General features: G+C 44.3%; 1 protein-coding gene across 2 annotated transcripts; it reads left to right on the forward strand.

Moving 5' to 3' along the window:
- The first annotated feature begins 4,738 nt into the window (after positions 1-4,738).
- On the forward strand, positions 4,739-23,036 carry Sars1 (seryl-tRNA synthetase 1). 2 transcript variants are annotated; one of them, XM_090334339.1, is made up of 12 exons: positions 4,739-4,945; positions 11,734-11,804; positions 14,626-14,706; positions 16,318-16,476; positions 17,479-17,622; positions 18,377-18,532; positions 19,807-20,028; positions 20,741-20,870; positions 21,139-21,296; positions 21,798-21,869; positions 22,205-22,334; positions 22,671-23,036. In XM_090334339.1, the coding sequence occupies exons 1-12, from the start codon at positions 4,810-4,812 to the stop codon at positions 22,826-22,828; spliced, it is 1,617 nt and encodes a 538-aa protein (XP_090190465.1). In that variant the 5' UTR covers positions 4,739-4,809; the 3' UTR covers positions 22,829-23,036. The 2 variants fall into 2 exon arrangements, with proteins under 2 accessions (XP_090190465.1, XP_090190464.1); XM_090334338.1 differs by lacking the exon at positions 21,798-21,869.
- Positions 23,037-24,596: the final 1,560 nt, after the last annotated feature.

Below are 24,596 nucleotides of genomic sequence, written 5' to 3' on the forward strand. Positions count from 1 at the left end.
TTAGAGTAACAAGCAAACAAACAAATGCTAGTACTGGGGCTGAACTCAGGGCCTGGGTGATATCTGTTAGATTTTTATCATTCAAAACCAGTGCTCTACCACTTGAGCCACACCTCTATTTTAGATCTTTTTGTGGCTAATTAATAATCAAAGTCTCATGCATTTGTCTTTCTAGACTGGCTTTGAACCAGGACCCTCAAATCTCAGCCTTCAGCTAGGATTACAGATGTGAGCTGCTAGCATCCAGATTATTTTAACTTTATCTTGTTTTACTTTATTTACCAGGGTTTGAATTCAGAGCCTCTAGGTTTTGTTTGCTTGGGTTGCTTAGCATGTGCTCTACCAATTAAGCCACACCTCCAGCTTAGCTTTTTGCCAGTTATTGTACAAATGGAGTCTCACAGGCTTTTCTGCTCAGGCTAGAATCAAGTCACAATCCTCCATATCTCAGCTTCCTGAGAAGCTAGAATTATATAGGTCAACACTTATTGAGATATACTTCACATAGCTAACAATTCACCCATTTAAAACATAAAATTCACCAGGCATTGATAGCTCATCCTGTAATCCTAGCTAGTCAAGAAGATGAGATCAGAGGATAGCATTCAAAGCCAGCCTAGGCAGAAAAGCCCGCATGAGACTCTTACCTTCAATTAACCACTCAAAAAAAAATAGAAGTGGAGTTGGAGTTGAAAGTGGTAGAGCACTAGCCTTGAGCAAAAGAGCTTAGAGACAGCACCCAGGCCCTGAGTTCAAGTCCCATGACCAAATGCAAGCACACACACATACACACGCACATCGATGGATTTTGGAATGCACATAGAGTTATATATCCATTTTTGTTTTCAGTTCTAGGAACAGAACTCAGGCACTCTCACAAGCTAGGTAAGTGCTCTACCACTGAGCTATAACTCCAGCCTTGAACACACATTTGAGAACACATATGTTAGATCTAACCATGGGAGAAAGGCTTTAGCCCTTGACCTAAGCTCTCCTCAAAGCTATTTGAGGAGAGAACGTAGGCTCAGGAAATAATGTTTAAATTGTGTTGGTTCCCTAGGGTCAAAGAGCACACAAGTAACTCTTATCCTGTACCTGTTGCCTGTATTTATTTCACTGGAAATACAAGTGAAGATTGTGATGTACTGATGGACTAGGGGATTTCTTATACCAACAAAACTTTTTTTCTGATCTGACTCTACCTTAAAGTATATTTATACGAAAGAGACTTTGTAATAGATTTTTTTTCCGGACTTGTGAAATCAAATATGTGTCTGGTCAGTATGAACTGGATTTCCTTTTTATTATGTAAGCATTTGTAGTTTTTAGGGGATGGGTATTGCATGTCATATTTTTGGTGAAATAAAAACATGCCTTTGGAGTTGTTTTTCTTGAATGTGGATGGGCTGGCTAGCTGGCTAAACAGAAAATGGTGTCTTTGAGTCCTACATTAAAGAAGACAGAAAATGGCCCCAAAGAGCAACGTAGACCTAGTCAGTTTTCACAATAATAAAATTCATCACATGATACTGAGACCAGGTGAAAGGCAAACAAGGTAACACATAAATCACTGGGCTTGTTAGTTCCATTGACCTTCAGTTCAGGCCTCAAATGGCATATGGCAAGTACATAATTACATACCCACGAATACAAGTAAACTCAGCTTTTTGGGGTAGGAAGTGTATTATTATAGACTGGATGTGAAGAAAATCCTAGGCTTAAAATTTTCCAGGGTCACTGGCTTTTCCTGCTTGGTTAATTTCCTTCACTTTAGTTCCGGTCACTTCCCAAAAGAATTCTCTCCACTAGATATTTAGGGCTTTAGTTTAGGGTTTCATGGACCATGTCCACCTTTCACAAATTTAATCATGCACTGTGCAGGCTGCAGATCACCAACATTGCAATTATATGTATGAGATGTAAATGTGTGAATAATTTCACACACGCGCACACGTGCACACGTGTGAACTCAGGGGCTGGGTGGGCACTGCCCCTGAGCTGTTTTACTCAAGGCTAGTACTCTACAGCTTGAATCAAAGCTCTACTTCCGTTTATTTCCCCCTTCTTTCTTTTCTTTTGTTAATTGGAGATGAGTCTTAGGGACTTTTCTGCCCAGTCTAGGTCATGATTTTTAGACCTCAGCCTCCTGAGTAGCTAGGATTACAGGTATGAGCCACCTGTGCCCAGCTGCAATGTGTAGATAATTTAAAAGGTTTTCTGGTCACTGACAAAGTAGTGGCCAGAGAAGAAGTCACTGAGGATTTGTACTTAAAACTATTAAGAAGGTATTTCATTGTGAACCACAGACAAACATGACAAAGAGAGATAAACACAAAACTTTGTGGATAATTTGCCAGATATTCAAGGAACATCAACAATTCCTTCTCACTGGTGAAACTGGCCATCTCCATAATCCCAGCTACTTAGGAAGGGGAGATGGAGAGGCACAGGGAAAAGAAGGGAAGGAGAAAAGAAGGAAGAAACAGGCAGTGAGGAAAAAAGGAAAAGAAACGGAGAGAGATATGATTACTCACTGCTTCCTAGTAAAGGGTCCTTAAACCCCTGAATCGTCAGAAATAACACCCAAGAACCACTCTTAGGAGAGTTAACAAGGGATAACAAAAATGACATGTCCAAGTGGATTTAAACTCTTATCAGAAATACATTTAAATTCATTTATTGTTATAGTTGCTGAGTTGCTTCAATGATTTTGCAATACTAGGGCCTCAGATTCACTAGGCCAATATTCTATCACTTGAGTCATGTTCCCAGCCCTTTTGTTTTTAGTTTTTCCGGTAGTCTTTCCTTAACTTTACCCAGGCTGGTGTTAGCCCAAGATCCTCCCACCTCTACCTCCTGAATAACTGGGATTACAGGCATGCACTATCATCCTTGGTACATATGTTCATACTGGTAAAGTTGACCATCTCATAGTCTGCACATAAGGATCTCTCTCTCTCTCTCCCTCTCTCTCTCTCTCTCTCTCTCTCTCTCTCTCTCTCTCTCTCTCTCTCTCTCTCTCTCTCTCTCTCTCCTCTCTCTCTGCTAATAGTAAGATTTGGGACTTGAACTCAGGGCCTGGGTGCTGTTCCTTAGCTTTTGTGCCCAAGGCTGAAATGCTGCCACTTGAGCCACAGGTCTATTTCCCAATTTCTGCTGATTAATCAGAGATAAAAAGTCTCATGGATTTTCCTGTGGGACTTGGTCATAAACATAGATATTCAGCTCTTAGCCTCCCAAGTATCTGGGGTTACAGACATGAGCCATTAGCACCCAGCCTGCAAACATATATAGAGACACATACATCACATATTATACATATACATATACACTGTGCATGTATATATATATAGTATATATGAGACAATAGGTATTTCTTGGCAGCATATGGTTCTAGGCAATAGGGTATAGACATCTCTAATCATCTTGTTTTGGCAAACACTGGCTCAATCAGAAAATAGAATCCTTACCTCATGCTATCTTTGTGTGTATGTGTGAGTGAATGTCTTTGTGTGCTGGTGCTGGAGCTTGAACTCAGGGCCTTGTGCTTTTTGTTTGTTTGTTTTTGTCAGTCGTGGGACTTGAACTCTGGGCCTGGGCATTGTCCCTGAGCTCTTCAGCTCAAGGCTACCACCCCACCCCTTGAGTCACAGCACCACTTCCGGTTTTCTGGTGATTAATTGGAGATAAGAGTCTCATGGACTTCCTAGTTCCTGTCTGGCTTTGAACTGCAATTCTCAGATCTCAGCCTCCTGAGTGGGGCCTTGTGTTCTTGCTTGACTTTTTCACTCAAGGCTGGCATTCTACTACTTGAGCCAACCTCTACTTCCTGGTGCTATTTTTTTCTTTTCTTTTGCCAGTTCTGGGGCTTGAACTGAGGGGAACTTTTCTGCCTGGGCTAGTTTTGAACCACTATCCTCAGATCTCAGTCTCCTAGTAGCTAAGATTACAGACATAAGACACCAGTGCCTGGCCCTATTGCATTCTTTCACAGACATAAGAATTTTATACAATATATGATAAAGTCTTTGTTCCAGAGACTTTCAAATACACCCAAGACCCCAATACCTTGTATTACTTTCAAATCTGATATTATTATGTACTTTGGGGAGCTGGGCTTTCCCAACTCTGTTATTTTAAAGATTGGTCAAAGGACGACCTGATTTACCTAGTATCAGATTTAAAAAGCTATTCAAGCTTTGAAGGAAGAGAGAAGTCTTGAATCTAGGGCTTTGTACATGCTAAGCAAGCACTCTATCACTAGCCCACACTCAGGCCCCTGAGAGTAGAAGTCTTGAGTTGAGGTAACCCTGTCAACAAAATTGTAACCGTACTCCGATAACAAAATAGAGGTCACTGGTGATGTGTTAAACACCTGTAATCCCAGCACGCAGTAGGCTGAGACAGGAAGATTACAGTTTGAGGCCAGACTGCACTACATAGACCCTGTCTAAAAAAATAAATAAATGGGGGCAGTAGTTGGGGAAAAATAAAAACCGGCATCTAAAGAAGGCTCTAACTATCAAGTCATGAATCTAGCCTAGGCTAGATAAGGCCCTGCGACAGGAGAAAGTGGAGGAACCCACAATTTCAGAGGATGATCAGCAGCACCGGCAATAGTTTAAAGCAGAGTTGGGAGCAATCAGCAGGCAGAAGGCCACGCCCCTCCCGTCTACACCCCGCCCACCACGGCCACACTGCGCGTGCGCAGAGAGAACAGTTCAGCTCACATGCGCAGTACGGCGGTCACGGGCTGGCTGCTGTGGTCCTATCCTCCCTTCTGTGAGTGTTGGTCCGGAAGAAGCGAAGATGGTGCTGGATCTGGATTTGTTTCGGGTGGATAAAGGAGGGGACCCAGCCCTCATTCGAGAGACGCAGGAGAAGCGCTTCAAAGACCCGAGACTAGTGGACCAGCTGGTGAAGGCAGACAGTGAGTGGCGGCGATGTAAGTACCAGGATGCGCGAGGTAGCCCTCTGCTTCGCCCTGCCAGTCGAGTCACCGTTGCAGAGGTCACAGCTTCTGCGCTTTACCATGCTCCCTCTCGGGCTCTGGTGGCTCCCAGGGTTTGCCTGTCTCCCTTACAGTCTGACGCCGGGAGGCGTCCGGCTTTGCCCTCCGCTCGGGCTGCGCGTAGCCCCTTCTGCGCGTGCTCCGTGCGCCGCGCCGGGCCGGGCCGGCGGGGAGGCGCAGGGCGCACGCGCCCGGGGAGCTGTCAGGCCTGCTTCTCCACCCCGGGGTACCCAGGTGGGAGCTGCCCGGGCATTCTGGGTCCCATCACTCATCTCTGTCATCTTTTGCTAGGCCATCTTAGCCTCTCTGTGGGGATAGGATCTGAAGTTGCCTGTCTCGGACCGAGCCGCGTCCGTAGCACAGTTTAGTTTATGCCACCGTCTTGGAAGCATTTGGGGACTTTGGAGGCTGCTCTTGGTCAAAGGCAGCGGTCCTGCAGCTTTGGAGAAGGCCATCTTTCTGACCGATGATTCAGAAGTCTTTCCCGTGGCAGATCAGACCGACGGGAGGGGAGGGAGACTGTGAGCCGAGAAAAAAAGAAGCCTGTAATTGCTGAGGTTGTTTGATTATTATTTGTGTGTGTGTGTGTGTGTGTGTGGAAGTTTTGGTAGAGTCGGGCAAAAACTTGGAACTGATCAGTGCATCTTTCATAACGCTAAATAAAACCTTAGAATCCTCTGCTTCTCAATCCGTCTAGATTAGCCGGAGTGCTCACCAGTTGGCCGGATGTTGTCAGACACATGTGATTCGTTTTGTCTGATGCAATAGGTCCGTAATCAACTGAGAACCAGGTTCTTCCCCCCCCCCGCAATGATTTTTTAAATTAATATACATTAGGAGAGTTTGTTGTGAAATTTCCATATGTTCAGATTCACCTTGTCTATCACTCTCCTTTGACCCTTCCCCCTTAAAATCAGTTTCAAATAGAGTTGAGAACTAGGTTTATGGTTGGATGGCACAGGCATTTGGCACCCAGAAGTGTGATGGATTTTTGTGAAGAAATTGTAAGGGTCTTGGGCACCAAATAAAAATGTTTAATTGGAGTTGTGTCCGACTCCGTTAATATGAGGCACTCTAATGTGATAGTTTGTAAGAGTCCATCCTTGAATCTGAAGATTTTGAATTGTGGTGGAAATGAAATCACTGTATGTTTTATTTAGGCTAAAAATACTCTGAGCAGACATGAAGGTAGGAGGAAACCTGAGTTCAAGACCATCCTGAGCTACATATGGAGACCCTGCCTAAAATAGGCCTGGGGACATGGTTTTGGAACCATTATTATTTGTCTACTTCTGGCTTTGGTGGTTTTTGGTTATTGGAGAAAGGGACTTTCTTACCTGTGCAGAAAAGTCTGTATCTTAGCTTCCTGAGTAGCTAGGATTCTTGGAGTGAACCAGTTCCATCCACTTCAATTTATTTTTTTATTTTTAAGGAAATGTCATTGACATGCATATTGAAACTAATGTATTTGGAAAACCTGTCCCTTTTTTTGTTTCCTGGAAAAGTCTAGAACTTTAGCATGAATGACTCCATTTTGATTTCTAGTCTGGTTTGTTGGGACCATGTGCAAAGCCTAGTTCATAGCAGTGGCCTCTTGAGCTCAGGGCCTGCGCACTGTCCGTGGACTACTTTCTCAAGAACAGAGCTCTACCACTTGAGCCTCAGCACCACTTCCTGCTTTTTTCTATGTATGTGGTACCATGGAGTCAATCCCGGGTGTTCGTGCATGCTAGGCTAGCACTCTACCACTAGGCCAAACTCCCACCCCCCCTTTTTTTTTTTGGTCAGTCATGGGGCTTGAACTCTGGGCCTGGGCGCGGGTTGTCCCTGAGCTCTTCAGCTCAAGGCTAGCACTCAACTGCTTGAGACACAGAGCCACTTCCTGTTTTCTGGCAATTTATTAGAGTTAAGGGTCTCATGGGTTTTTTGTGCCCCTGCTGGCTTTTAACTGTGATCCTCAGATCTCAGCCTCCTGAATAGCTAGGACTACAGGCATGAACCATGAACCACCCAGCTCTTATAATTGTTTTATTTAACTTATACGTACATCCCAGATGTACATATAATTCCAACTTATAGCACTGAAATAAAGACTTGTGGGCTGTGTGGAGAGGTTGTGTGTGTGTGCAGAGCATTTAAGCTGTGGAGATTATGTAAGGTACCTCAAGGGCTCCACTGGGAATACAGGAGTCTAACCTAACCTACTACTACACTGGAGATTACCACAACTCATTGAGCTGCAGTTTTTTCTTTACTATTCAGAGCAGCATAACAAAGCCACATTTGGGCATATTTGTGTTGGCTGTACTCCCGAAGCCCCAAGAGTTCTGAGTTTCTTGGAAGTTGCTGCTGGCCACAGGAATTCTATCCTACCTCAAATTTTGTCCTGAATGAGATTTCTTCTTACCTTTACTTCAAGTTCTGTTTTCTGTTAACCTTTACTATAAATGCCTTAAAGCAAACCCTTATCTTTGTTGCACTGTTGCACATACCCCCTCTGGGTTAGGCTCAGTCCAGGCAGGAAATCTCTCTGGAATGCAGTTTAAAGTCTAGGAGTAGCAATCTCGTGTCCTGGGTCTGACAGATTAAGATGGCTGCCAAGCATGTAGTTGTGTATTTGTAGTTATTCTAAAAAATAGAATGTTTTGGGGCCATCAGTGACTCACACCTATCTACCTAAGAGGCTGAGATCTGAGGATTGTGACAGACTAAGAAGGCTGCCAAGCACGTAGATGTGCATTTGTTTGTAGTTACTCTAAAAAAATAGAATGTTTAGGGGCCATCAGTGGTTCACACCTAGCTACCCAAGAGGCTGAGATCTGAGGATCGTGATTCAAAACTACAACAGGCAGGAAAATCCATGAGAGTTCTTTTTGTGTGGGTCCATGGGGCTTGGACTCTAGGCCTAGGCACTGTCTCTGAGCGCTACGGAAGCTGAAGGCCACTGCCCTACCCTTGGATCTGGGTGTTGTCCCAGAGCTTTTCAGCTCAAGGCTACCACCATACCCTTGATTAATTGGAGATAAGAGTCTCATAGTCTTTAGTGCCCAGGCTGGCGTTGAACCATGATCCTCAAATCTCAGCCTCCTGAGTAGCTAGGATTTACAGGCATGAGCTACCATGAGAGTTCTATTGCCAATTAACTACCAAAAAAACAGAAGTGGAGCTGTTGCTTAAGTGCTAGAGCACCAGCCTTGAGCAAAAAAGCTAAGGGACAGCGCCCAGACCCTGAGTCCAAGCCCCAGTACTGTACACAACACACACACACAAGTGTGTTGTTTAAAAGTTCCTACTTGGCCTGGTAGTTTGGCTCTTTTTAAGGAAAAGAAAAACTGCTTTGGGATAAAAAAAAAAGGATATTTGAAATGTAAAGTTTTATTTCAAAATGATTTCTTTTCAAAAGGGACTGTTGAAGAGATAGCAGAGTTAATCTTATTTCAAAATCACCATATGTTAATACATTTTACTCTATTGAAACTAGCCAATCACAAGCAGATTGGTTTCACATTTAGGTATATGTTTCGTTTCACCTTGTATAAGCTAGGGATTAAAGGGTGTTGGTTTGGGGGTTTGTTTTTTTTTTTGTCAGTCGTGAGGCTTGAACTCAAGGCCTGAGCTCTGTCCTTGAACTTTTGTGAAGGCTAGAACTATACCACTTGAGCCTCAGCACCACTTCCAGCTTTTTTTTCTATGTATGTGGTACGAAGGAATTGAACCCAGGCCTTCGTACACGCTAAGCAAGCACTCTACCATTAGGCCAAACTCCCGGCCCTATTTTTTATTTTTTCCTCTCATATGGATAGCCAATAACTCATGATAAGAACAGCATACAGCATACTAGGAGTAGAGGGAACTTTTTAAATCTAGTAAATGGTATTCAGTAAAAAAAAAAAAAAAAAAAAAATCCGGGGCCAGGAGTTTGGCCTACTGGTAGAGTGCACCACATACATACAAAAGGTTGAAAGTGGTGCCATAGCTCAAGTGATAGAACTCTAGCTTTGAGAAAGCCCAAGGACACTGATCAGGACTGGCAAAAATAAATAATCTATAGATAGCATCTTTGATGATAAAATAGTGAATGCCAAAGCTAATACCTGTGAGTCTAACTACTCCAGAAGCTGAGATTTGAGGGTTGTGGTTCAAAGCCAGCCCAAGGCAGAAAAGGACATGAGACTCTTATGTCCAATTAGTTAGCAAAAGTCCAGAAGTGGAGTTATGGCTCAAGTGGTAGAGCACTAGCCTTGAGTGGGAAAAGCCAACCAAGAGAGAGTTCAAGACCCTGAAACACTACTGCACTGCACAAACCTAACATATTTTAATGTGTGTGTGTGTGTGTGTGTATGTGTATGTGTATGTGTTTCTATGGAATTTTATCACCACTACCACCACACCCTGGCTATAGGCCCTTTCTTGCTATCTCTTTCCAGTTACATTCTCTTTTTCCCTACTCTTCTAGTTCCTGAAAACCACCATTAATTTTTGTCCCTGTTTACAAATGAATGAGGGAAAATAGGTATATCTTTTTTTTTTGCTAACGTTCAAAGAGACATCAAAGATCTGAGTTTATTGGCAAAACCTAAGATAGTACCTGTGTGTTTTGTCTTACTTTAGTTATCAATTTGACCTCTTAAAAACTTGATTTTTACCATATTGCTCCCAAATGTAATCCAATGTTTGCAAATCAGAATTAGACTGATGATACGTTAATTTGGACCAATATCCTAGCTGATTAGTATATCATCTTCCCCCACCCCCGCCAAAAAAAAAAAAACCCATATTATATAGGGAATTTTTATCAAAGCTGCCAGATGAGTGTTATGTCACAACAAAGGGAATACTTAATCATTTCTAGCCTGGTGATATAGAAATATGGTGCTCTCTTTCTTTAAATTTAAAAGAAATAAAACGGGACTGGGAATGTGGCATAGTGGTAGAATGCTTGCCTAGGATGCACAAAGCCCTGGGTTCAATTCCTTGGTACCACATACCCAGAAAAAGCCAGAAATGATGCTGTGGCTCAAGTGGGAGAAAGCCTAAGGATAGTGCCTAGGCTCTGAATTCAAGCCCCAGGACTGGCCAAAAATCAAGTGCCTTAGTTATGCAGAGGGAGATTTTATTGTTACATCTCTATACATGTTTGTAATATATACCACTCAATCTTATCCGCTCTATCACTTTCCCTTTCCTCCTTGGCCTCTTTCTAGATTCCAATATCATTTGAGTAAATTTAAACATAATTGGTCAGGTTATAGTTATATGAGTGGGGGCCGGGAGTTTGGTGTAGTGGTAGAGTGCTTGCCTAGCATGCACGAAGACCCAGGTTTGATTCCTTGGTACCACATGCATAGAAAAAAGCTGGAAATGGTGCTGAGGCTCAAGTGGTAGAGCTCTAGCCTTGAGAAAGTCCAAGGACAGTGCTCAGGCCCTGAGCTCAAGCCCAGGACTGGCAAAAAAAAATAGGTATATGAGTGTATCGTTAAAATTTTTCATTATGTTGCTGCACAGTGGTATATGGGTTATGATACTTGTATTTTTTTCTTATTATTACAGGGGTTCGAACTCAGGGCCTCACACTTGAGCCTTTTTCCCCTAGCCCATTTTAAAATTTCAGCTTAAGAAAGACCTTTTCCTTTTCACCAACTACTGGGGATCTCCTAACTGTTGTCAACAGTGTGTGTCAGCTAACTCTAAAACCCTTAAGATTTTTCTACTCTATGAAGCAATTCTGCCTACGTTTTGACTTTAAGCTGAGATCAAACTTTGTTAGTTAGCTCTGTGTGTGCCTATGGGTGGGTCCTGGGCCTTGAACTATAGGCCTAGGTGCTATCCCTGAGCTTCTTTTTTGCTCTAAGTAGTGCTCAATACTTGAACCACATCCAGCTTTTTCCAAGTCATTTATTAGAGATGAGTGTCCTATGGACTTTCCTGCCTGGGCTGCCTTTGAACTGCTATCCTCAGACCTCTGCCTCCCAAATAGCTAGGATTACAGGCTTGAGCCACCAGCGCCCAACTTGCTAGTCAGCTTTCTATTAGCACTTGACATGAACCACTTCTTTTGTGAAAGGTTTGCTTTGGCTCACAGTTTGGGGGGCCTAGTTCATATTGGTTGTTCCTGTTGCTGTTGGGCCCTTGGTGAGCCAGTAAATCACAGCAAGAGGGTTTGGAGGGGGAAGCTACTTACCTCTTGGTGACAAGGAAGCAGAGAGAGAGAGAGAGAGAGAGAGAGGGGGGGGGGAGGGAGAGGGGGAGAGAGAGAGAGAGAGAGAGAGAGAGGGAGGGAGGGAGGGAGGGAGGGAGGGAGGGAGGGAGGGAGGGAGAGAGAGAGAGAGAGAGAGAGAGAGAGAGAGAGAGAGAGAGGGGATGAATCACAGAAAAAAGTTGGAAGTGGTGCTGTGGCTCAAGTGGTACAATGCTAACTTACAGGGACAATGACTAGGCATTTTAATACCTACGACAAAAATAGGGGAGTTGGGGGGAAGAGGAGAGGGAGAGAGAATGGGATAGATTTCTACTATCCTTTCCACAGCATAGCCCTGTGACCTAAGACCTCCTGCCTTACCTGCTTCTTAAAGGTTCCATCACCGTCCAGTAGTTCTAGGCTGGGGATTAAGCCTGGGGTCCTCTGGGAACGCTTGTCCAAACAACAGCAGGCATGAAGAGCCATGGGGAGGAGTAGCTGAATTCTGTGCATCTCTGGATATTCTTCCTTTCTTTATTCTTAGGCAGATTTCAAGCTGACAACTTGAACAAACTGAAGAACTTATGCAGCAAGACAATTGGAGAGAAAATGAAGGTAAGAGAACTAAGCAACAGCCTTGAGAACTTGAGCAGACTCATCATGAATTCTTTGTTCATTTTCCCTTTAGCCACTTCATAAGAAAATATATTAGTGAGATGCATCCAACTGTGATCCCAGCACCAAGCCTTCCAGACTGAGAGTTCAAGACCAGCCTAAACTACATAGTGAGACCCTGTCTCAAAAACAGTGGAAGTGTGGCTCAGGTAGTGGAACACTTGTCTAGCAAGCTTGTGAGGCCCCAGGTTTAGTCCTCAGTACCACTAAATGAATGAATGAACGAATGAATTGTTTTCAGCATTCTAGATAGTTTTTAAGAATTGAATTCAGCATTCTAGATAGTTTTTAAGCTATAAATCCTGAAACAAAACAAAAGGAAAATTTGGAGCCAGAACCAATAAAGAATATAATACAAAGCCCACCTTCTACTTCATAAGAGTCTGTATCTTTCTAGCAATGGAACCAAATTTTAGTTCAATGAGAATTAAGTTTTCTTCCTGTGGTACTCAAGTTGCTTAACCATTTGCCAGTTAGCAATCCTATGACACCTTTGGGAAATGTATACCAATAGTAGCCCAGTGTTTGTTTTGGTGGTGGTGGTAGTTGAGATAGTCTCACTGTGTAGCCTGGAGCTCCTGATCCTCTTGCCTCAGAGCTGGGAGTGTTGGCACTACACGTGTGCGCTACCTCACTCAGAAGGCTGGGTGTTTTTGATAACAGTAGGTTGGCAGACCTTCTTAGGTCTGGCTTTACTGCGGGGCCTGTTCAGTTTTGCCCACTATTAAATTGGTAGTGATAGTCCTTTTACATGTATGGCACTGGGAAGTGTTCTAGTACTTTCCTAGACATCTATACCTCATTTTGATTTTTACTTTTGCTACAAACCTAGAGTGGAGGTAGTATGTTTATTTATTAGTCTTCTCTTAAGGGAAAAGGGAGGGGTTTAAAGTCTTCAAACAGTTGTACAAGGGGTTTACAATTTTAACATATCCATTTATGAGCACAGTGACCATTTATGAGTAGTCACAGTCATTCCTTCCATCAGTCTCTCCCACCCCCCCACTCGTATCACATATGTACAATGAGCCTCATGACTGTATTTGTTGACCATTCCTTTCCATTTGTTCATTTTTTGCTTTGTTGGGTCCTGTGACCAAATAAACATAGGGTCCCCCACACACTAGGTAAACAGTGTACCTCTAATCTACAAGTCTAAGCCCTTATTCTTTGTTGCTGAAGGTTTTGTGTTATTTTTTGGTGTATGTGTGCACATGCTAAAATTGAGACTTGAATTTAGGGCTTCAGGCTCTTGTTTAGCTTTGGGGCTTAAGATGGGCATTCCACCACTTGAGCCACATCTCTGCTTCAGGCTTTTTTTTGCTAGTTAATTGAAGACAAGAGTCTCTTGAATTTATTTGCCTAGGCTGACTTGGAACCTTAAGACTCAGATTTCATCTTCCCGAGTAGTTAAGATTTACAGGCATGAGGTACAGTGTCTGACTTGAACATGATTTCTCTACTTTTATGTATACATGCTTAGCAGAGACTAAACCTTTTCGATTTTTGTTTGGTTGGCTATGGGGCTTGAACCTAGGGCCTTGGTGCTGTCCCTGAGCTTTCCTCGAGGATACTGCTCTATCACTTAGAGCCACGGCGTGTTTTGTCATGGTATAATATACCTAGTTATAAGGACCTTTGATTAATGACAGGACCTTACTGTGTAGTCCAGTTGGCCTAACACTCACTATGTAGCCCTGTGCTGAACTTGAACTCTATTCTTTTGCTTTTGCCTCTCATTTTATTTTATTTTATTCTATGTATGTGGTAGTGAGGAATCGAACCCAGGTCTTCAGACATGCTAGGCAAGCTCTCTACCACTAGGCCAAACTTCTGGCCCCTCTCATTTTATTATTTGTTTGTTTGTTCGTTTGTTTGTTTATTGCCAGTCCTAGCTTGAGCTCAGGGCCCAAGCGCTGTCCTTGGACTTTCTCAAGGCTAGAGTTTTACCACTTGAGCCTCAGCACTACTTCCAGCTTTTTTCTATATATATGGTACTGAGGAATAGAACCCAGGTCTTCGTACATGCTAGGCAAGCACTCTACCACTAGGCCAAACTCCAGGACTGCCTCTCATCTTAAACTGCCTGTTCAAACTTCCAACCTCCTACTCTCCCTCCCATACACACACTCCCACACCATCTCACCCATGCCCTTAACTTGTCTTCTTAAAATGACCCTGCTTAGTTGTAAGGATTAGAAATGAGGCTTAGGCAAAACATTACCAAAAAAACACAAAGAGAAACCAGAGGGAAGAAAAGGAGTCCTGACAATACTCCTGCCAGGTTGTCATGTAGCATTGATTGTGCTTAGTTGTGGATTCTCTCATGTATTTTCCTTGGCTCCCCATAGTCTGTCATTCCATCCATTTTTCTCTTCACCTCAGTGCTGGGATTGTTCCCAGTGTGTAGACAGATCCACCCTCGGGGCCTTTCTCCAGAAGTTCAGAGTTCATAGCCATTTCAAATATATTCTCTCTTGATTTCCATGACTGACCTTTGTGTAGGAAAAGCCATTCTTATGCTCATGGTGTTTCCTCTGTCACCCTAACATTAATTGAGTTAGCCAAGGTCAAAAGCGAAGAAGTGGTAGAATGAGTGTTGAAACTTTAATTTCTATCTTTCCATTTTCTTCATGTTTCAATTTCATATGGGGCATTCTGTGATCAGTTTATGTGATATATATTAATCTGATGTCCACTTCATAAAATAATCTCAGATATTGTCTTAATTTAATTGGATTCTCCTTTTTTATTCCTGCAGAAAAAAGAGCCAGTGGGAGAAGATGAATCTGTTCCAGAGAATGTGTTAAATTTTGATGACCTCACTGCAGACACTTTAGCAGTAAGTTGCTGTCTTTTGCTTAGCCCAGCTCTTGTTCTTTCGTCTTAACTTCATCCCTAGACAGCAGGTGTTGCTTCACACAACAATGTGGAGCTTTGAATTTCCAGCCTGGGCCCTTACTATACTGTACAGTAGAGTGCTTGTTACACATACATAGAAGAAATAGAAAAGTTGAGGAACAGAAAAATAAAGGAGCCAAACTGTGTGTGGTTTTTGTCACTTTCTCAGTATACTATAATTGAGTAAATTATTAATCACAGTGGGCAGTAAGTTTCTCATGTTTTTGTCACTGAACTCTTGTTTTGAAATCCTTAACATGTAGTAAGAGTATGAACCAAAAAGCAAAGTATGCTTGAAGGATCACATTGCTAGCCTATTCCTGTCCAGCCCAACCTGCTCAGGGCTTCCAATCCAGTTACAGTTGGAGACTTCTACAATAAGGATTACAAAGTAGGTTAAGACAAATTATGATCTTCCTGGAATAAGTGCTAAATTGGTGTAATAAAAAAAATTACTAGTGAAAATTAAGGAAAAGTTCTCTAGAGTCACTGTATTAAACTCCTAGGAAACAGGGTGCTGGTGTCTAACCTCTATAATCCTAAATACTCTTGGGCTGAGATATGGAGAATTGAAGTTCGAAGCCTACCTTGGTAGAAAAATCTGTGAGATTTCATGTCCAATTAACCAGCAAAACAACAACAACAGATGTGTTTTAAGTGGTCATAGAATACCAGCCCCAAACAATCTAGTCAAGCAAGACCCTGAGTTCAAACCCTGGAATCAGAGGAAACAACAAAAGAACAACTTTTAGGATTCTGGACCTGTTGATACCTGCTTATAATCCTAGGATGTAGGAGATTAATGCAAGAGGGTTGTGATGTTTTGAGACTTCTTCGGGCTACATAGTAAGACTTTGTCTCAAAACAATAACAAACAAACCTGGGATGTATAGCAGCAGCAAGAATAACCCAAAATCTACTCATCTCTGTCTGAGGTACCCCCAAAAGAAAGCTCCATAGATTTGTGGGACAAGACCATACAAATCCCTGTGAAATAAATCTCATTTCTTTATTTTGTTTTGCTTTTTTCTTTTTTTCCAATTCCTGAGGCTTGAACTCAGGGCCTAAGCACTGTCCTTGGGCTTTCTCAAGGCTAGTACTCTACCATTTCTGGCTTTTTCCCTATATGTGGTACTGAGGAATCAAACCCAGGGCTTCATGCATGCTAGGCAGGCACTCTACTACTAGGCCACATCCCTGGCTCCATGCTTTCCTTTTTTTTTTAAGATAATGCCTCCCTATGTAGACCTTGGCAATTATCTGTCTTGTCCCATGTGGTGGGATTTTAGGTATAACACACCACATTGCTGATTTTTAAAAATCTACTCCCAGGCTAAAGATGTAACTGAATGGGAGAGCACTTATATAGCATGTTGGAGGCCCTGGCTTCAATCCCAGCCCTATGGAAAAAAAAAAAACAAAAACAGAAAAAGAAAATGATATATATGATTGTGTATCTGTCATAGAGGACAGGGCTAGGGCACCAGCAGCTTCCTGCTGCACCTACCCAATTATGGTGGCCTGGGTGTGAGTCTGGCCTGGTTATCTACAGACCCTGAAAGTCTCACAAATCAAAAAAGTCCGACTTCTCATCGATGAAGCCATCCTGAAGTGTGATGCTGAGCGGATAAAGCTGGAGGCAGAGCGCTTTGAGAATCTCAGAGAGATCGGGAACCTTCTACACCCTTCTGTGCCCATTAGTAATGATGAGGTAAGTGTGGGTGCCCCACCAGGGCAAAGGCTGCCTTCCTCCCTGTCTGCCAGGGACATGGCTTGTAGGGATGGGGCCCTGAGGAGAGCTGTGTGACTGGTCCTGGGTGTCAGAGCAAACTCTTTGTGTGTTCCCTCTGCCCACCAATTGAGCATTGCAGAAGTCAGATGCTTGCCTGATTGGGAAGTGGTGGAGACAGCAGATAGGAGGGGACTCCTGGCACAGAAATCGCTTCTAAATGGGGCTGCTGTCCTCCACTGTGTGTTGCCCCTGGTAGCAGTGGGTCCTGTGGGAGGGATCTGTTAAATCAGCCTAACCCCCTCCCTCACCCACACCCCACTGAGAAGCTGCAGGTTGAAGGGAAATCTGCATGATAAAAGTTTCCTGCTGAGCGGGAGCTTCCCCTACACAAAGCTGCTCTGAGCCCAGTCTTTGTTCCCAGACACCCCAGCCGAGGCTGGGCCCATCTGTGCCTCTTTTCATTCATTCCCTTGTGAACATTAAACTCACTGCTGGCTGGGTGTGAGGGAGGCCTCAGAGTCTTTGCAGACTCGGGGGTCATGGCCCTGAGCCCGCCTTCATGTGGCCCTAAGACCAATGGGAGCCTGGAAAAAAAATCCTCTACATTCTCCTCTGTACCCCAGGCAATGGCTGATTGTCTGGGTGGCTTGACCTTAGACAGGATTTTTGAGGAGTCATTTAAAAGGGTTAAAAAAACAAAACAAAACAGCTGAAACACAAAACAACAAAAAGCAAGTGAATGCTGCTAATTTCTTAGAAAAATCATGATTCCTAGTTTTCTGGCTAAAACTGTATCTGGGACTTAATAATTCAGTATTTTCTGGTTGATCAAATTCCCTCATCTCTATACACAGGGATTAAAAGTTGCTGCTCAGTTTAAGCCATGGTCTCACAAAGCTCTGTTATTTATGTATGAAGTTTGGGGAAGATGGACGTGGTAGAATTAAGAAATCCTGTGAGTTTCTGGTTTTGTTTCCTTAGGATGCAGATAACAAAGTAGAGAGGATTTGGGGCGATTGTACAGTTAGGAAGAAGTACTCTCACGTGGACCTTGTGGTGATGGTGGATGGCTTTGAAGGCGAAAAGGGGGCCATTGTGGCTGGTAGTCGGGGATACTTCCTGAAGGTAAGAGTTGGCAACCAGTGGGATAAAGAAAGGAATAAAAAAGGAAAGCATAAAATCATAATCATACTTAAAGAGGCCCACAAATCTGCCACTTGTGCTGCCTGCTTGTCTGCAAATGTGTAGCAATTAGATGCAATTCTCCTTCTAAGGCAAGAGAGTGCTTATCCAGATTCCATAGAACAAAAGGCACTCAGTGATCCTCTATAATGAATACGCTTTGCTGACTGAATCAGAACAGTCTCTGCCTTTGAGGAGCTCAGTGTAATTGGACAGTCAGACAAGTAACAAAGAATCAAAACCCAGTGTAATAAGCTTGTGGTCTGAGTATGCCCAAGTGTTTTGAGATCAGGGAAGTGGAGGCAGCAGACACAGATTACAGTAGGCACATGAATTCAGGGAAAACTTCCAGAAGGATGTGGTGAAATAATTTCGGAAACACCATATACTTAAGTGTGCTCTACGTTTACAAATAAGTCTAGTAGTTTCAGACTTAGCACAGGAAATCCTCATGTGCCCTGGATGAATAATGCATTTGCCTTACTGGGGTATCTTAAAGAGAATTCTCTGAATGGGATCCTGGTGATGGACTGCTGGGCTTTGGTGGTGGAATATTCTAGTAGTTGTAGCAGTATATAGTCTTCATTGGCCTGCAGTGTGTTCCTACCCATTGCCTAGATACCACTGAGTGTCTGTTGTGCGGGGTGAAGATGGTGACAGGACCCACTCACCCAGTGCTGTGTCTCTGCTCCTTTAGGGGGTCCTGGTGTTCCTGGAACAGGCTCTCATCCAGTATGCCCTCCGCACCTTGGGAAGCCGAGGCTACACCCCCATTTATACTCCCTTTTTCATGAGGAAAGAGGTCATGCAGGAGGTGGCACAGCTCAGTCAGTTTGACGAAGAACTTTATAAGGTAAGTGGCGCAGGTCAGCATAGGAGGCTGAGTTTTTGCCTCAGTGGCACAGAGCAAGCCTCTCCCAACAGTATTCTGCCATGCTCCTTGTCTGTGGTATTTAGCACTTTCAGCTAAAAATGCAAACTTTTTTTTTTTTTTGAGAGACAAGGTCTTAACCCAGTCTGTCCAGCCCTCGGAATTTCTAGAATGTCTCTGCATGTTCCTGTCCTTGACGTTCATCTTCTTTCTTTACTCACTCACCCACTTTTGTGGTACTGGGTTTAACCCCAGGGCCCTCATACCCCGGGCAAGCATTCTACCATTTCACAACCCTTGGGTCTGTTATTGTTTTTTTAAAGATTATTATTTTTACCTGAATATCCAAGCACATTGTGGAAATAGGACTGCCACTGGATTGACTTAAATACAGAAAGCAGGCTCTCTTTTGCCCAGCATTGGCAGAATGACTTACCCTTAATAAATGTCTCACAAGCATGTGTTGACTAGGTGCGTTCCTATTTCCACTAATATAATTGTGTTATATATTTTAATTTACATTTGTGTGATCTCTGTCAGGGATTTCTTTTTGCTTTTTTGTTTTGTTTTGTTTTTTTAAACTCAGTGCCTCACACTTGCTAAATAGGCTACTCTGCTATTAGAGCTGTACTCCCAACTCTTTTTACTTCAGTTATTTTTTGGGCAGAGTCTCATGTTTTGTTTGTGTTTTTGTTTTTATGCTGGTACTGGGGCTTGAACTTTGGGCCTGGGCACTGTCTCTTAGCTTTTTCATGCAAGGCTGGCATTCTACGACTTGAGTCACAGTTCTGTTTGTGGGTTTTGTTTTGTTTTGTTTTTTGCTGATTAATTGCAGATAAGAATGACATGGCCTGAGCTAGCTTTGAACTGTAATCCTCAGATTTCAGTCTCCTAAGTAGCTAGATTATGGGCATAAGCCACCAGCACCCATTGGGTCTCATTTACCTGAGCTAATCTGGACCTTAATCCTCTTAAGTAGTTGTAATTAAAGGTATTTGCCACCATACCCAGCTTTTTTGTTGAATGAGGTTTCACTAACATTTTGCCTTGGCTGGTCTTGAACATTCTCCTTATATTAGCCTCTATACATGTTTAAAAACTTCACCCAGCCAGGAATCTCATTTGGGACAGACCACTGCTTTCTTTAGCATCCCCTCCCCGCTCTCCAGCAGGGATGGGAGGAAATTCTTCACTTGTGTCTAGATAGGCGGAAGTCCTCCCTCAGTCTTAACCAGCATGGCCCCTTCCTCCTGCAGGTCATTGGCAAAGGCAGTGAAAAGTCTGACGATAACTCCTACGATGAGAAATACCTGATTGCCACCTCAGAGCAGCCCATTGCCGCACTCCACCGGGACGAATGGCTGAGGCCAGAAGACCTACCCATCAAGTATGCCGGCCTGTCCACCTGCTTCCGCCAGGAGGTGGGCTCCCATGGCCGTGATACCCGTGGGATATTCCGAGTCCATCAGTTTGAGAAGGTGAGTAGAAGATCAGAGTCAAGAGTAGACTCCATCCACCACCTGTGCAGACAGCTCCAGAAGTGACAGGACTCACAGAAGTGTCTCCAGCTTTTCCTGTCATTCCCACAGCTCTGTCTGTGAGGAAGAACCCAGGAAGCACATGGCAGAGTGACCTTGAACACAGACTGGAACCAGGCTGCCTGAATTGTAATTCCACCTCCACCACTTACTGGCTGTGTAACCATGAATGAGTTGCCTAACTTCTCTGTGCTGTTTCCACCTCTGTCAAAGGAGCATAGTGATCATGGTACTCACTCTAGAATGAACAAGGATCGAACCAGCCAACATATGTAAAGCCCTTGGCATCAAGTGCTCTGGTGGCTCTCTAGAAAGTCCATTGTTCTTAGCCGGCCACTGGTGACTCACACCTGTAATCCTAGCTTCTCAGCAGTCTTGAGATTTGAGGATCAGGGTTCAGAGCTAACAGGGGTAAGGAAGTCCATGAATCTCCAATTAACCACACATACACACAATCAAAAGCTGGAAGTGGAGCTGTGGCTCAAGTGGTAGAGCCCTAGCCTTGTGTACAAAGCTTTGAGATAGCACCCATGCCCTGAGTTAAAGTCCCAAGACTGGCACCAAAAAAACCCCCACAAAAAACCATGTTGGTTCTTGGTCTCTACTTCAGTCCTCTCGTTTATTCACCTGCACCGCTCTGGCCTCTCTGTAGATTGAACAGTTCGTGTATGCATCGCCCCATGACAACAAGTCATGGGAAATGTTTGAAGAGATGATTACCACTGCAGAAGAGTTCTACCAGTCTTTGGGGATCCCTTACCACATTGTGAATATTGTCTCAGGTAGGAGACCCCCCTCATCTCCTCCACCTGCCTTTCCTGTATATCCCCAACACCACCTCACCAGCTGAGCCACCCCACACAGAGCTAGCCTGCAGTCCCACACCTTCCCCATGCTCCTGACCCGCCCATCGCCTGCTCCCTTGGGAGCAGTGGGAATGAGACCTCTTAGTGCCGCTAGAGGAAGTGAAGGAAAGAATTCTTCATGCTACTGGAGGGTGACCTGAAATACCATCCCTCCTTCCTGAATTCTAGGGCTTTTTCCTTACAGGCTCTTTGAATCATGCTGCTAGTAAGAAGCTCGACCTAGAGGCCTGGTTTCCAGGCTCGGGTGCTTTCCGTGAGTTGGTCTCCTGTTCTAATTGCACGGATTATCAGGCTCGCAGGCTCCGAATCCGATATGGGCAGACTAAGAAGATGATGGACAAGGTAGATGTGGGGATGTGGGCAGTGGGCCTTCACTTGGGGCACCAGCTCCTCAGCCCTGAAGCATGTTAGTTCCCAGAACCACAGGAAATTCTCCATGCAATCTGGACCCAAAAGAGAATCCAGAAATAACTTCATTGAGTCAAGACTGGGTTCTTTACTTATTTTGTTGGTGTATATGTGTGCCAGTAGTAGTTTGAACTAAAGCTTGGACACTGTCCCATAGTTTCTTGCTCACGGCTGGCAATCTACCACTTGGGTGACATCTCTACTTCCAGCTTTTTGCTGGTTAATGGGAGATAAAGAGTCTCACAGACTTGGTTGCCTAGGCTGGCTCCAAGCTGAGATCCTTAGACCTCAGCCTCCTGAATAGTAAGGATTACAGGCATGAGCTTCTAGTGCCCATCTAGGACTGGGTTCTTACAGATAGAATCCTGATTCTAGCTCTCTTCTACAAGGTAATTCAAGCTTTTCTCTTTCTGGCTTTGTTTTCCTTAACTCTAGAGAAAGAATAATCTCCGTTTATCTACACAGAACAAGTTGGAGGCAGTGTCTTCCTTCTTTTCGCCCAAGAAGGTCGGGTTGTAAGCTCATCTCTCAAACCCAGTCCAGACCCTGATCTCTTGTATATTGGGTTTGGCATGGATTAAAAGGAGGGACCACAATGATGATTTCTTCCTTCTCGCCAACTCTCAAAACACTAGACCCACCATTTGTCACGCATGCAGGCATGAAGAATCTTTGGAGTTATCCAATAGGCATTAATACCAAACGATTCTAGTTTTTAAAAGCTGAAGATGGATAGAAGCCATCGTTTTCACTGGGGTATTAGTAGCTGGGAGAGTTCTGGCTGGATGCACCCCGCTTGGCTGGGGTGGAGTTTGACTTCCCTTGGGACCCTCTCTTCCCAGGTGGAATTTGTCCACATGCTCAATGCTACGATGTGTGCCACCACCCGCACCATCTGCGCCATCCTGGAGAACTACCAGACCGAGAAGGGCATCACTGTGCCTGAGAAGTTGAAGGAGTTCATGCCACCAGGTACAGTTCCTAGCTCAGCCCCTCTCCCTCTTCTCTCCTTTCCTTACACCTTTGCAGAGTATGTGATGCTATCTTATGAGATGATCTCCCAAAATTCTGCCTGACCTCTGATGCTGGACAGTGCAAGGAAAAAAGAGAAAGTGGCCAGTATAGTGTAATATTCAAATTCTGCTATAATTCAGATGGGGAGAGAAAAGAATAAATAAGCAAGCATTTCTGATGGTTGTTGACTCCTTTTTCCAAAGAGATTGTTGTCTTGTTGCACGCTTCCCTGAGATGGTTGTGCTTTGATTCTGTGGGACACGCTAGCTCACATGGTCGGCTCTTCTCTCACAGGACTCCAAGAACTGATCCCCTTTGTAAAGCCTGCACCCATTGACCAGGAGCCATCCAAGAAGCAGAAGAAGCAACATGAGGGCAACAAAAAGAAAGCGGCAGCAAAAGAAGTCACCCTGGAAAACCAGCTGCAGAGCATGAAGGTCACTGAGGCCTGAGCATCCCTTCATCCCAGCCTACCAGACCTCCTTTCTGTTAGCTGGGTTCTCAAGCCTGCCCCGAAGCAGGAAGGCCAAGCCCCACTCCTCGCCCTTCCCCACCTGACTGCACAGCCAAGGGGAACTGGCTGCCATGTGCCATGCAGGCATTCCTGTCTCCTTACCAATAACTGATGAAGCCATGTAATAAAGCATCTCTGGGGAGGGTAGAAGACGTCCTCATCTTCTTCCCAGGCTCCAACCCTGTCTCTGCCCATTCTCTCTAGGACTGAGGTCTTGCCTTCCCTTCCAAATAAGGCTCCATTAAGCATGTTTGGTAGTTGAAGGCAGTATTAGATTTGGTAATGGCTCAAGGAGGAGTACAAACATGCAGTCTTGCCAGGCATTTTGTGCACATGTCTATAATCCTGTAAAACTCAGGAGGCTGAGATGTGAGGATCAAGGTTTGAAGTCAGCTTGGGCAGGAAAACTTGAGAGGCTTTTATCTCCAATTAACCAGCAAAAGGCCAGAAGTGAAGCTATGGCTCAAGTGGTAGAGTGGCAACTTGTAACAAAAAACACTAAGGGACAGCACTCAGGCCTTGAATCCAAGCTCCAATATTGGTAGGAAAACAAAAACAACTGAGTCTTATACACAGGCAAACAGCAGTAGGGCCAGGATCTTCTGTAAGTTTACTGCTCCCTAAAACAGTGGGAAGGAGTAGCTTAGAAACCAGAATTCGCCCAAAGCCTCCTAGCATTTATGTTTCCATAAATGAGCTCCACGGAGAGGGTGGGAGGCTCCTAGCTCCAAAGGGACCCCAAGGTTCAAGAGCTTAGTGATTTTTATACAGTTGTGCTTAAGTGGGTAAACCACTGTAAGCTGCTCCCTGCTGCAACTCTAAAGCCTGCAGATAACCAGTGTGTGTTGGGGGCAGGGAGACCACCAGAAGAACCTTCTGTCCTTCCCAGGAGTCTCCTCGGGCCACAGTAAGCAGGTACCCTCTCCCTGGGGAAGGTAGTGTTCCAGCTCTTTATTCATATGCTGCCTTTCATCTGCAATCTACAGTCCTCCATTCTTAATAACACCTTAGGTCAGGCTAGCACCTCTCCTAGCAGGTAAAAGTAATTCTTGTAGATGATCCCTTTCATCTTTGCTTGGTCCCAGAAGGTAGGGTGGGGGACATGATTATACCTGTTCTATCCTGGCAGGCGGAAGGACCCAGGAGGGGAGGGGAGAATAAGAGAGCAAGGCCATGCGGAAGCTCTGCCTCTAGGTGGCTTTGTACTTGTGTCTCTTTGGGAGGTTGAGAGTTGAGAGTGTGATCTGAGTTGTCATCGCTGATTCTTCAGCTCATCTCAGCCCCTTAGTCCCCTTCCCTGGGCCTGCTGGAGCTTGGTGCTAAGGGGAAAAAAAGAAAAAAAAAAAAAAGCCACGTGGCTTAATTTCCATTGGGGGCTGATCCTGTGGATCTTGCTTCTGGAAACCCTGTCAAGTGCGTGGCTTTCTAGCCTGCTCTGCCAGCTGGGGGCCCCAAGCAGGTTCTCTAGGCTGTAGCTCTAGGATAACAAAGCAGGGCAAGGAGACAAAAGAACAGGCTACTCCCATTTGTAATTCAGGACCAGAATTCACATTCCTACAGCCTCACTATTTGGATCAAAGAAAGGCAGCTTGCACAGTGAACCAGGGGCTGATTTTACTCCCACCCCACTTTCCATGCCCCTTAGAAACTCAGGTGCCTGCACACCTCAGTCTATCTGAGTTAAGTCTCCACGCTCTTCTGGACTG

The sequence above is a fragment of the Megascapheus bottae genome, chromosome 6, assembly GCF_031878675.1.
Source record: "Megascapheus bottae isolate mThoBot1 chromosome 6, mThoBot2.hap1, whole genome shotgun sequence".
NCBI classification, from domain to species: domain Eukaryota; kingdom Metazoa; phylum Chordata; class Mammalia; order Rodentia; family Geomyidae; genus Megascapheus; species Megascapheus bottae.

Bases quoted from the DNA above. Each gene is read 5' to 3' on its own strand.
- Sars1 (XM_090334339.1), top strand. From the start codon at position 4,810: ATGGTGCTGGATCTGGATTTGTTTCGGGTGGATAAAGGAGGGGACCCA. The intron at 11,805-14,625 runs GTAAGAGAACTA...TTATTCCTGCAG, and splicing joins CAATTGGAGAGAAAATGAAG to AAAAAAGAGCCAGTGGGAGA. The intron at 21,297-21,797 runs GTAGATGTGGGG...CCTTAACTCTAG, and splicing joins CTAAGAAGATGATGGACAAG to AGAAAGAATAATCTCCGTTT.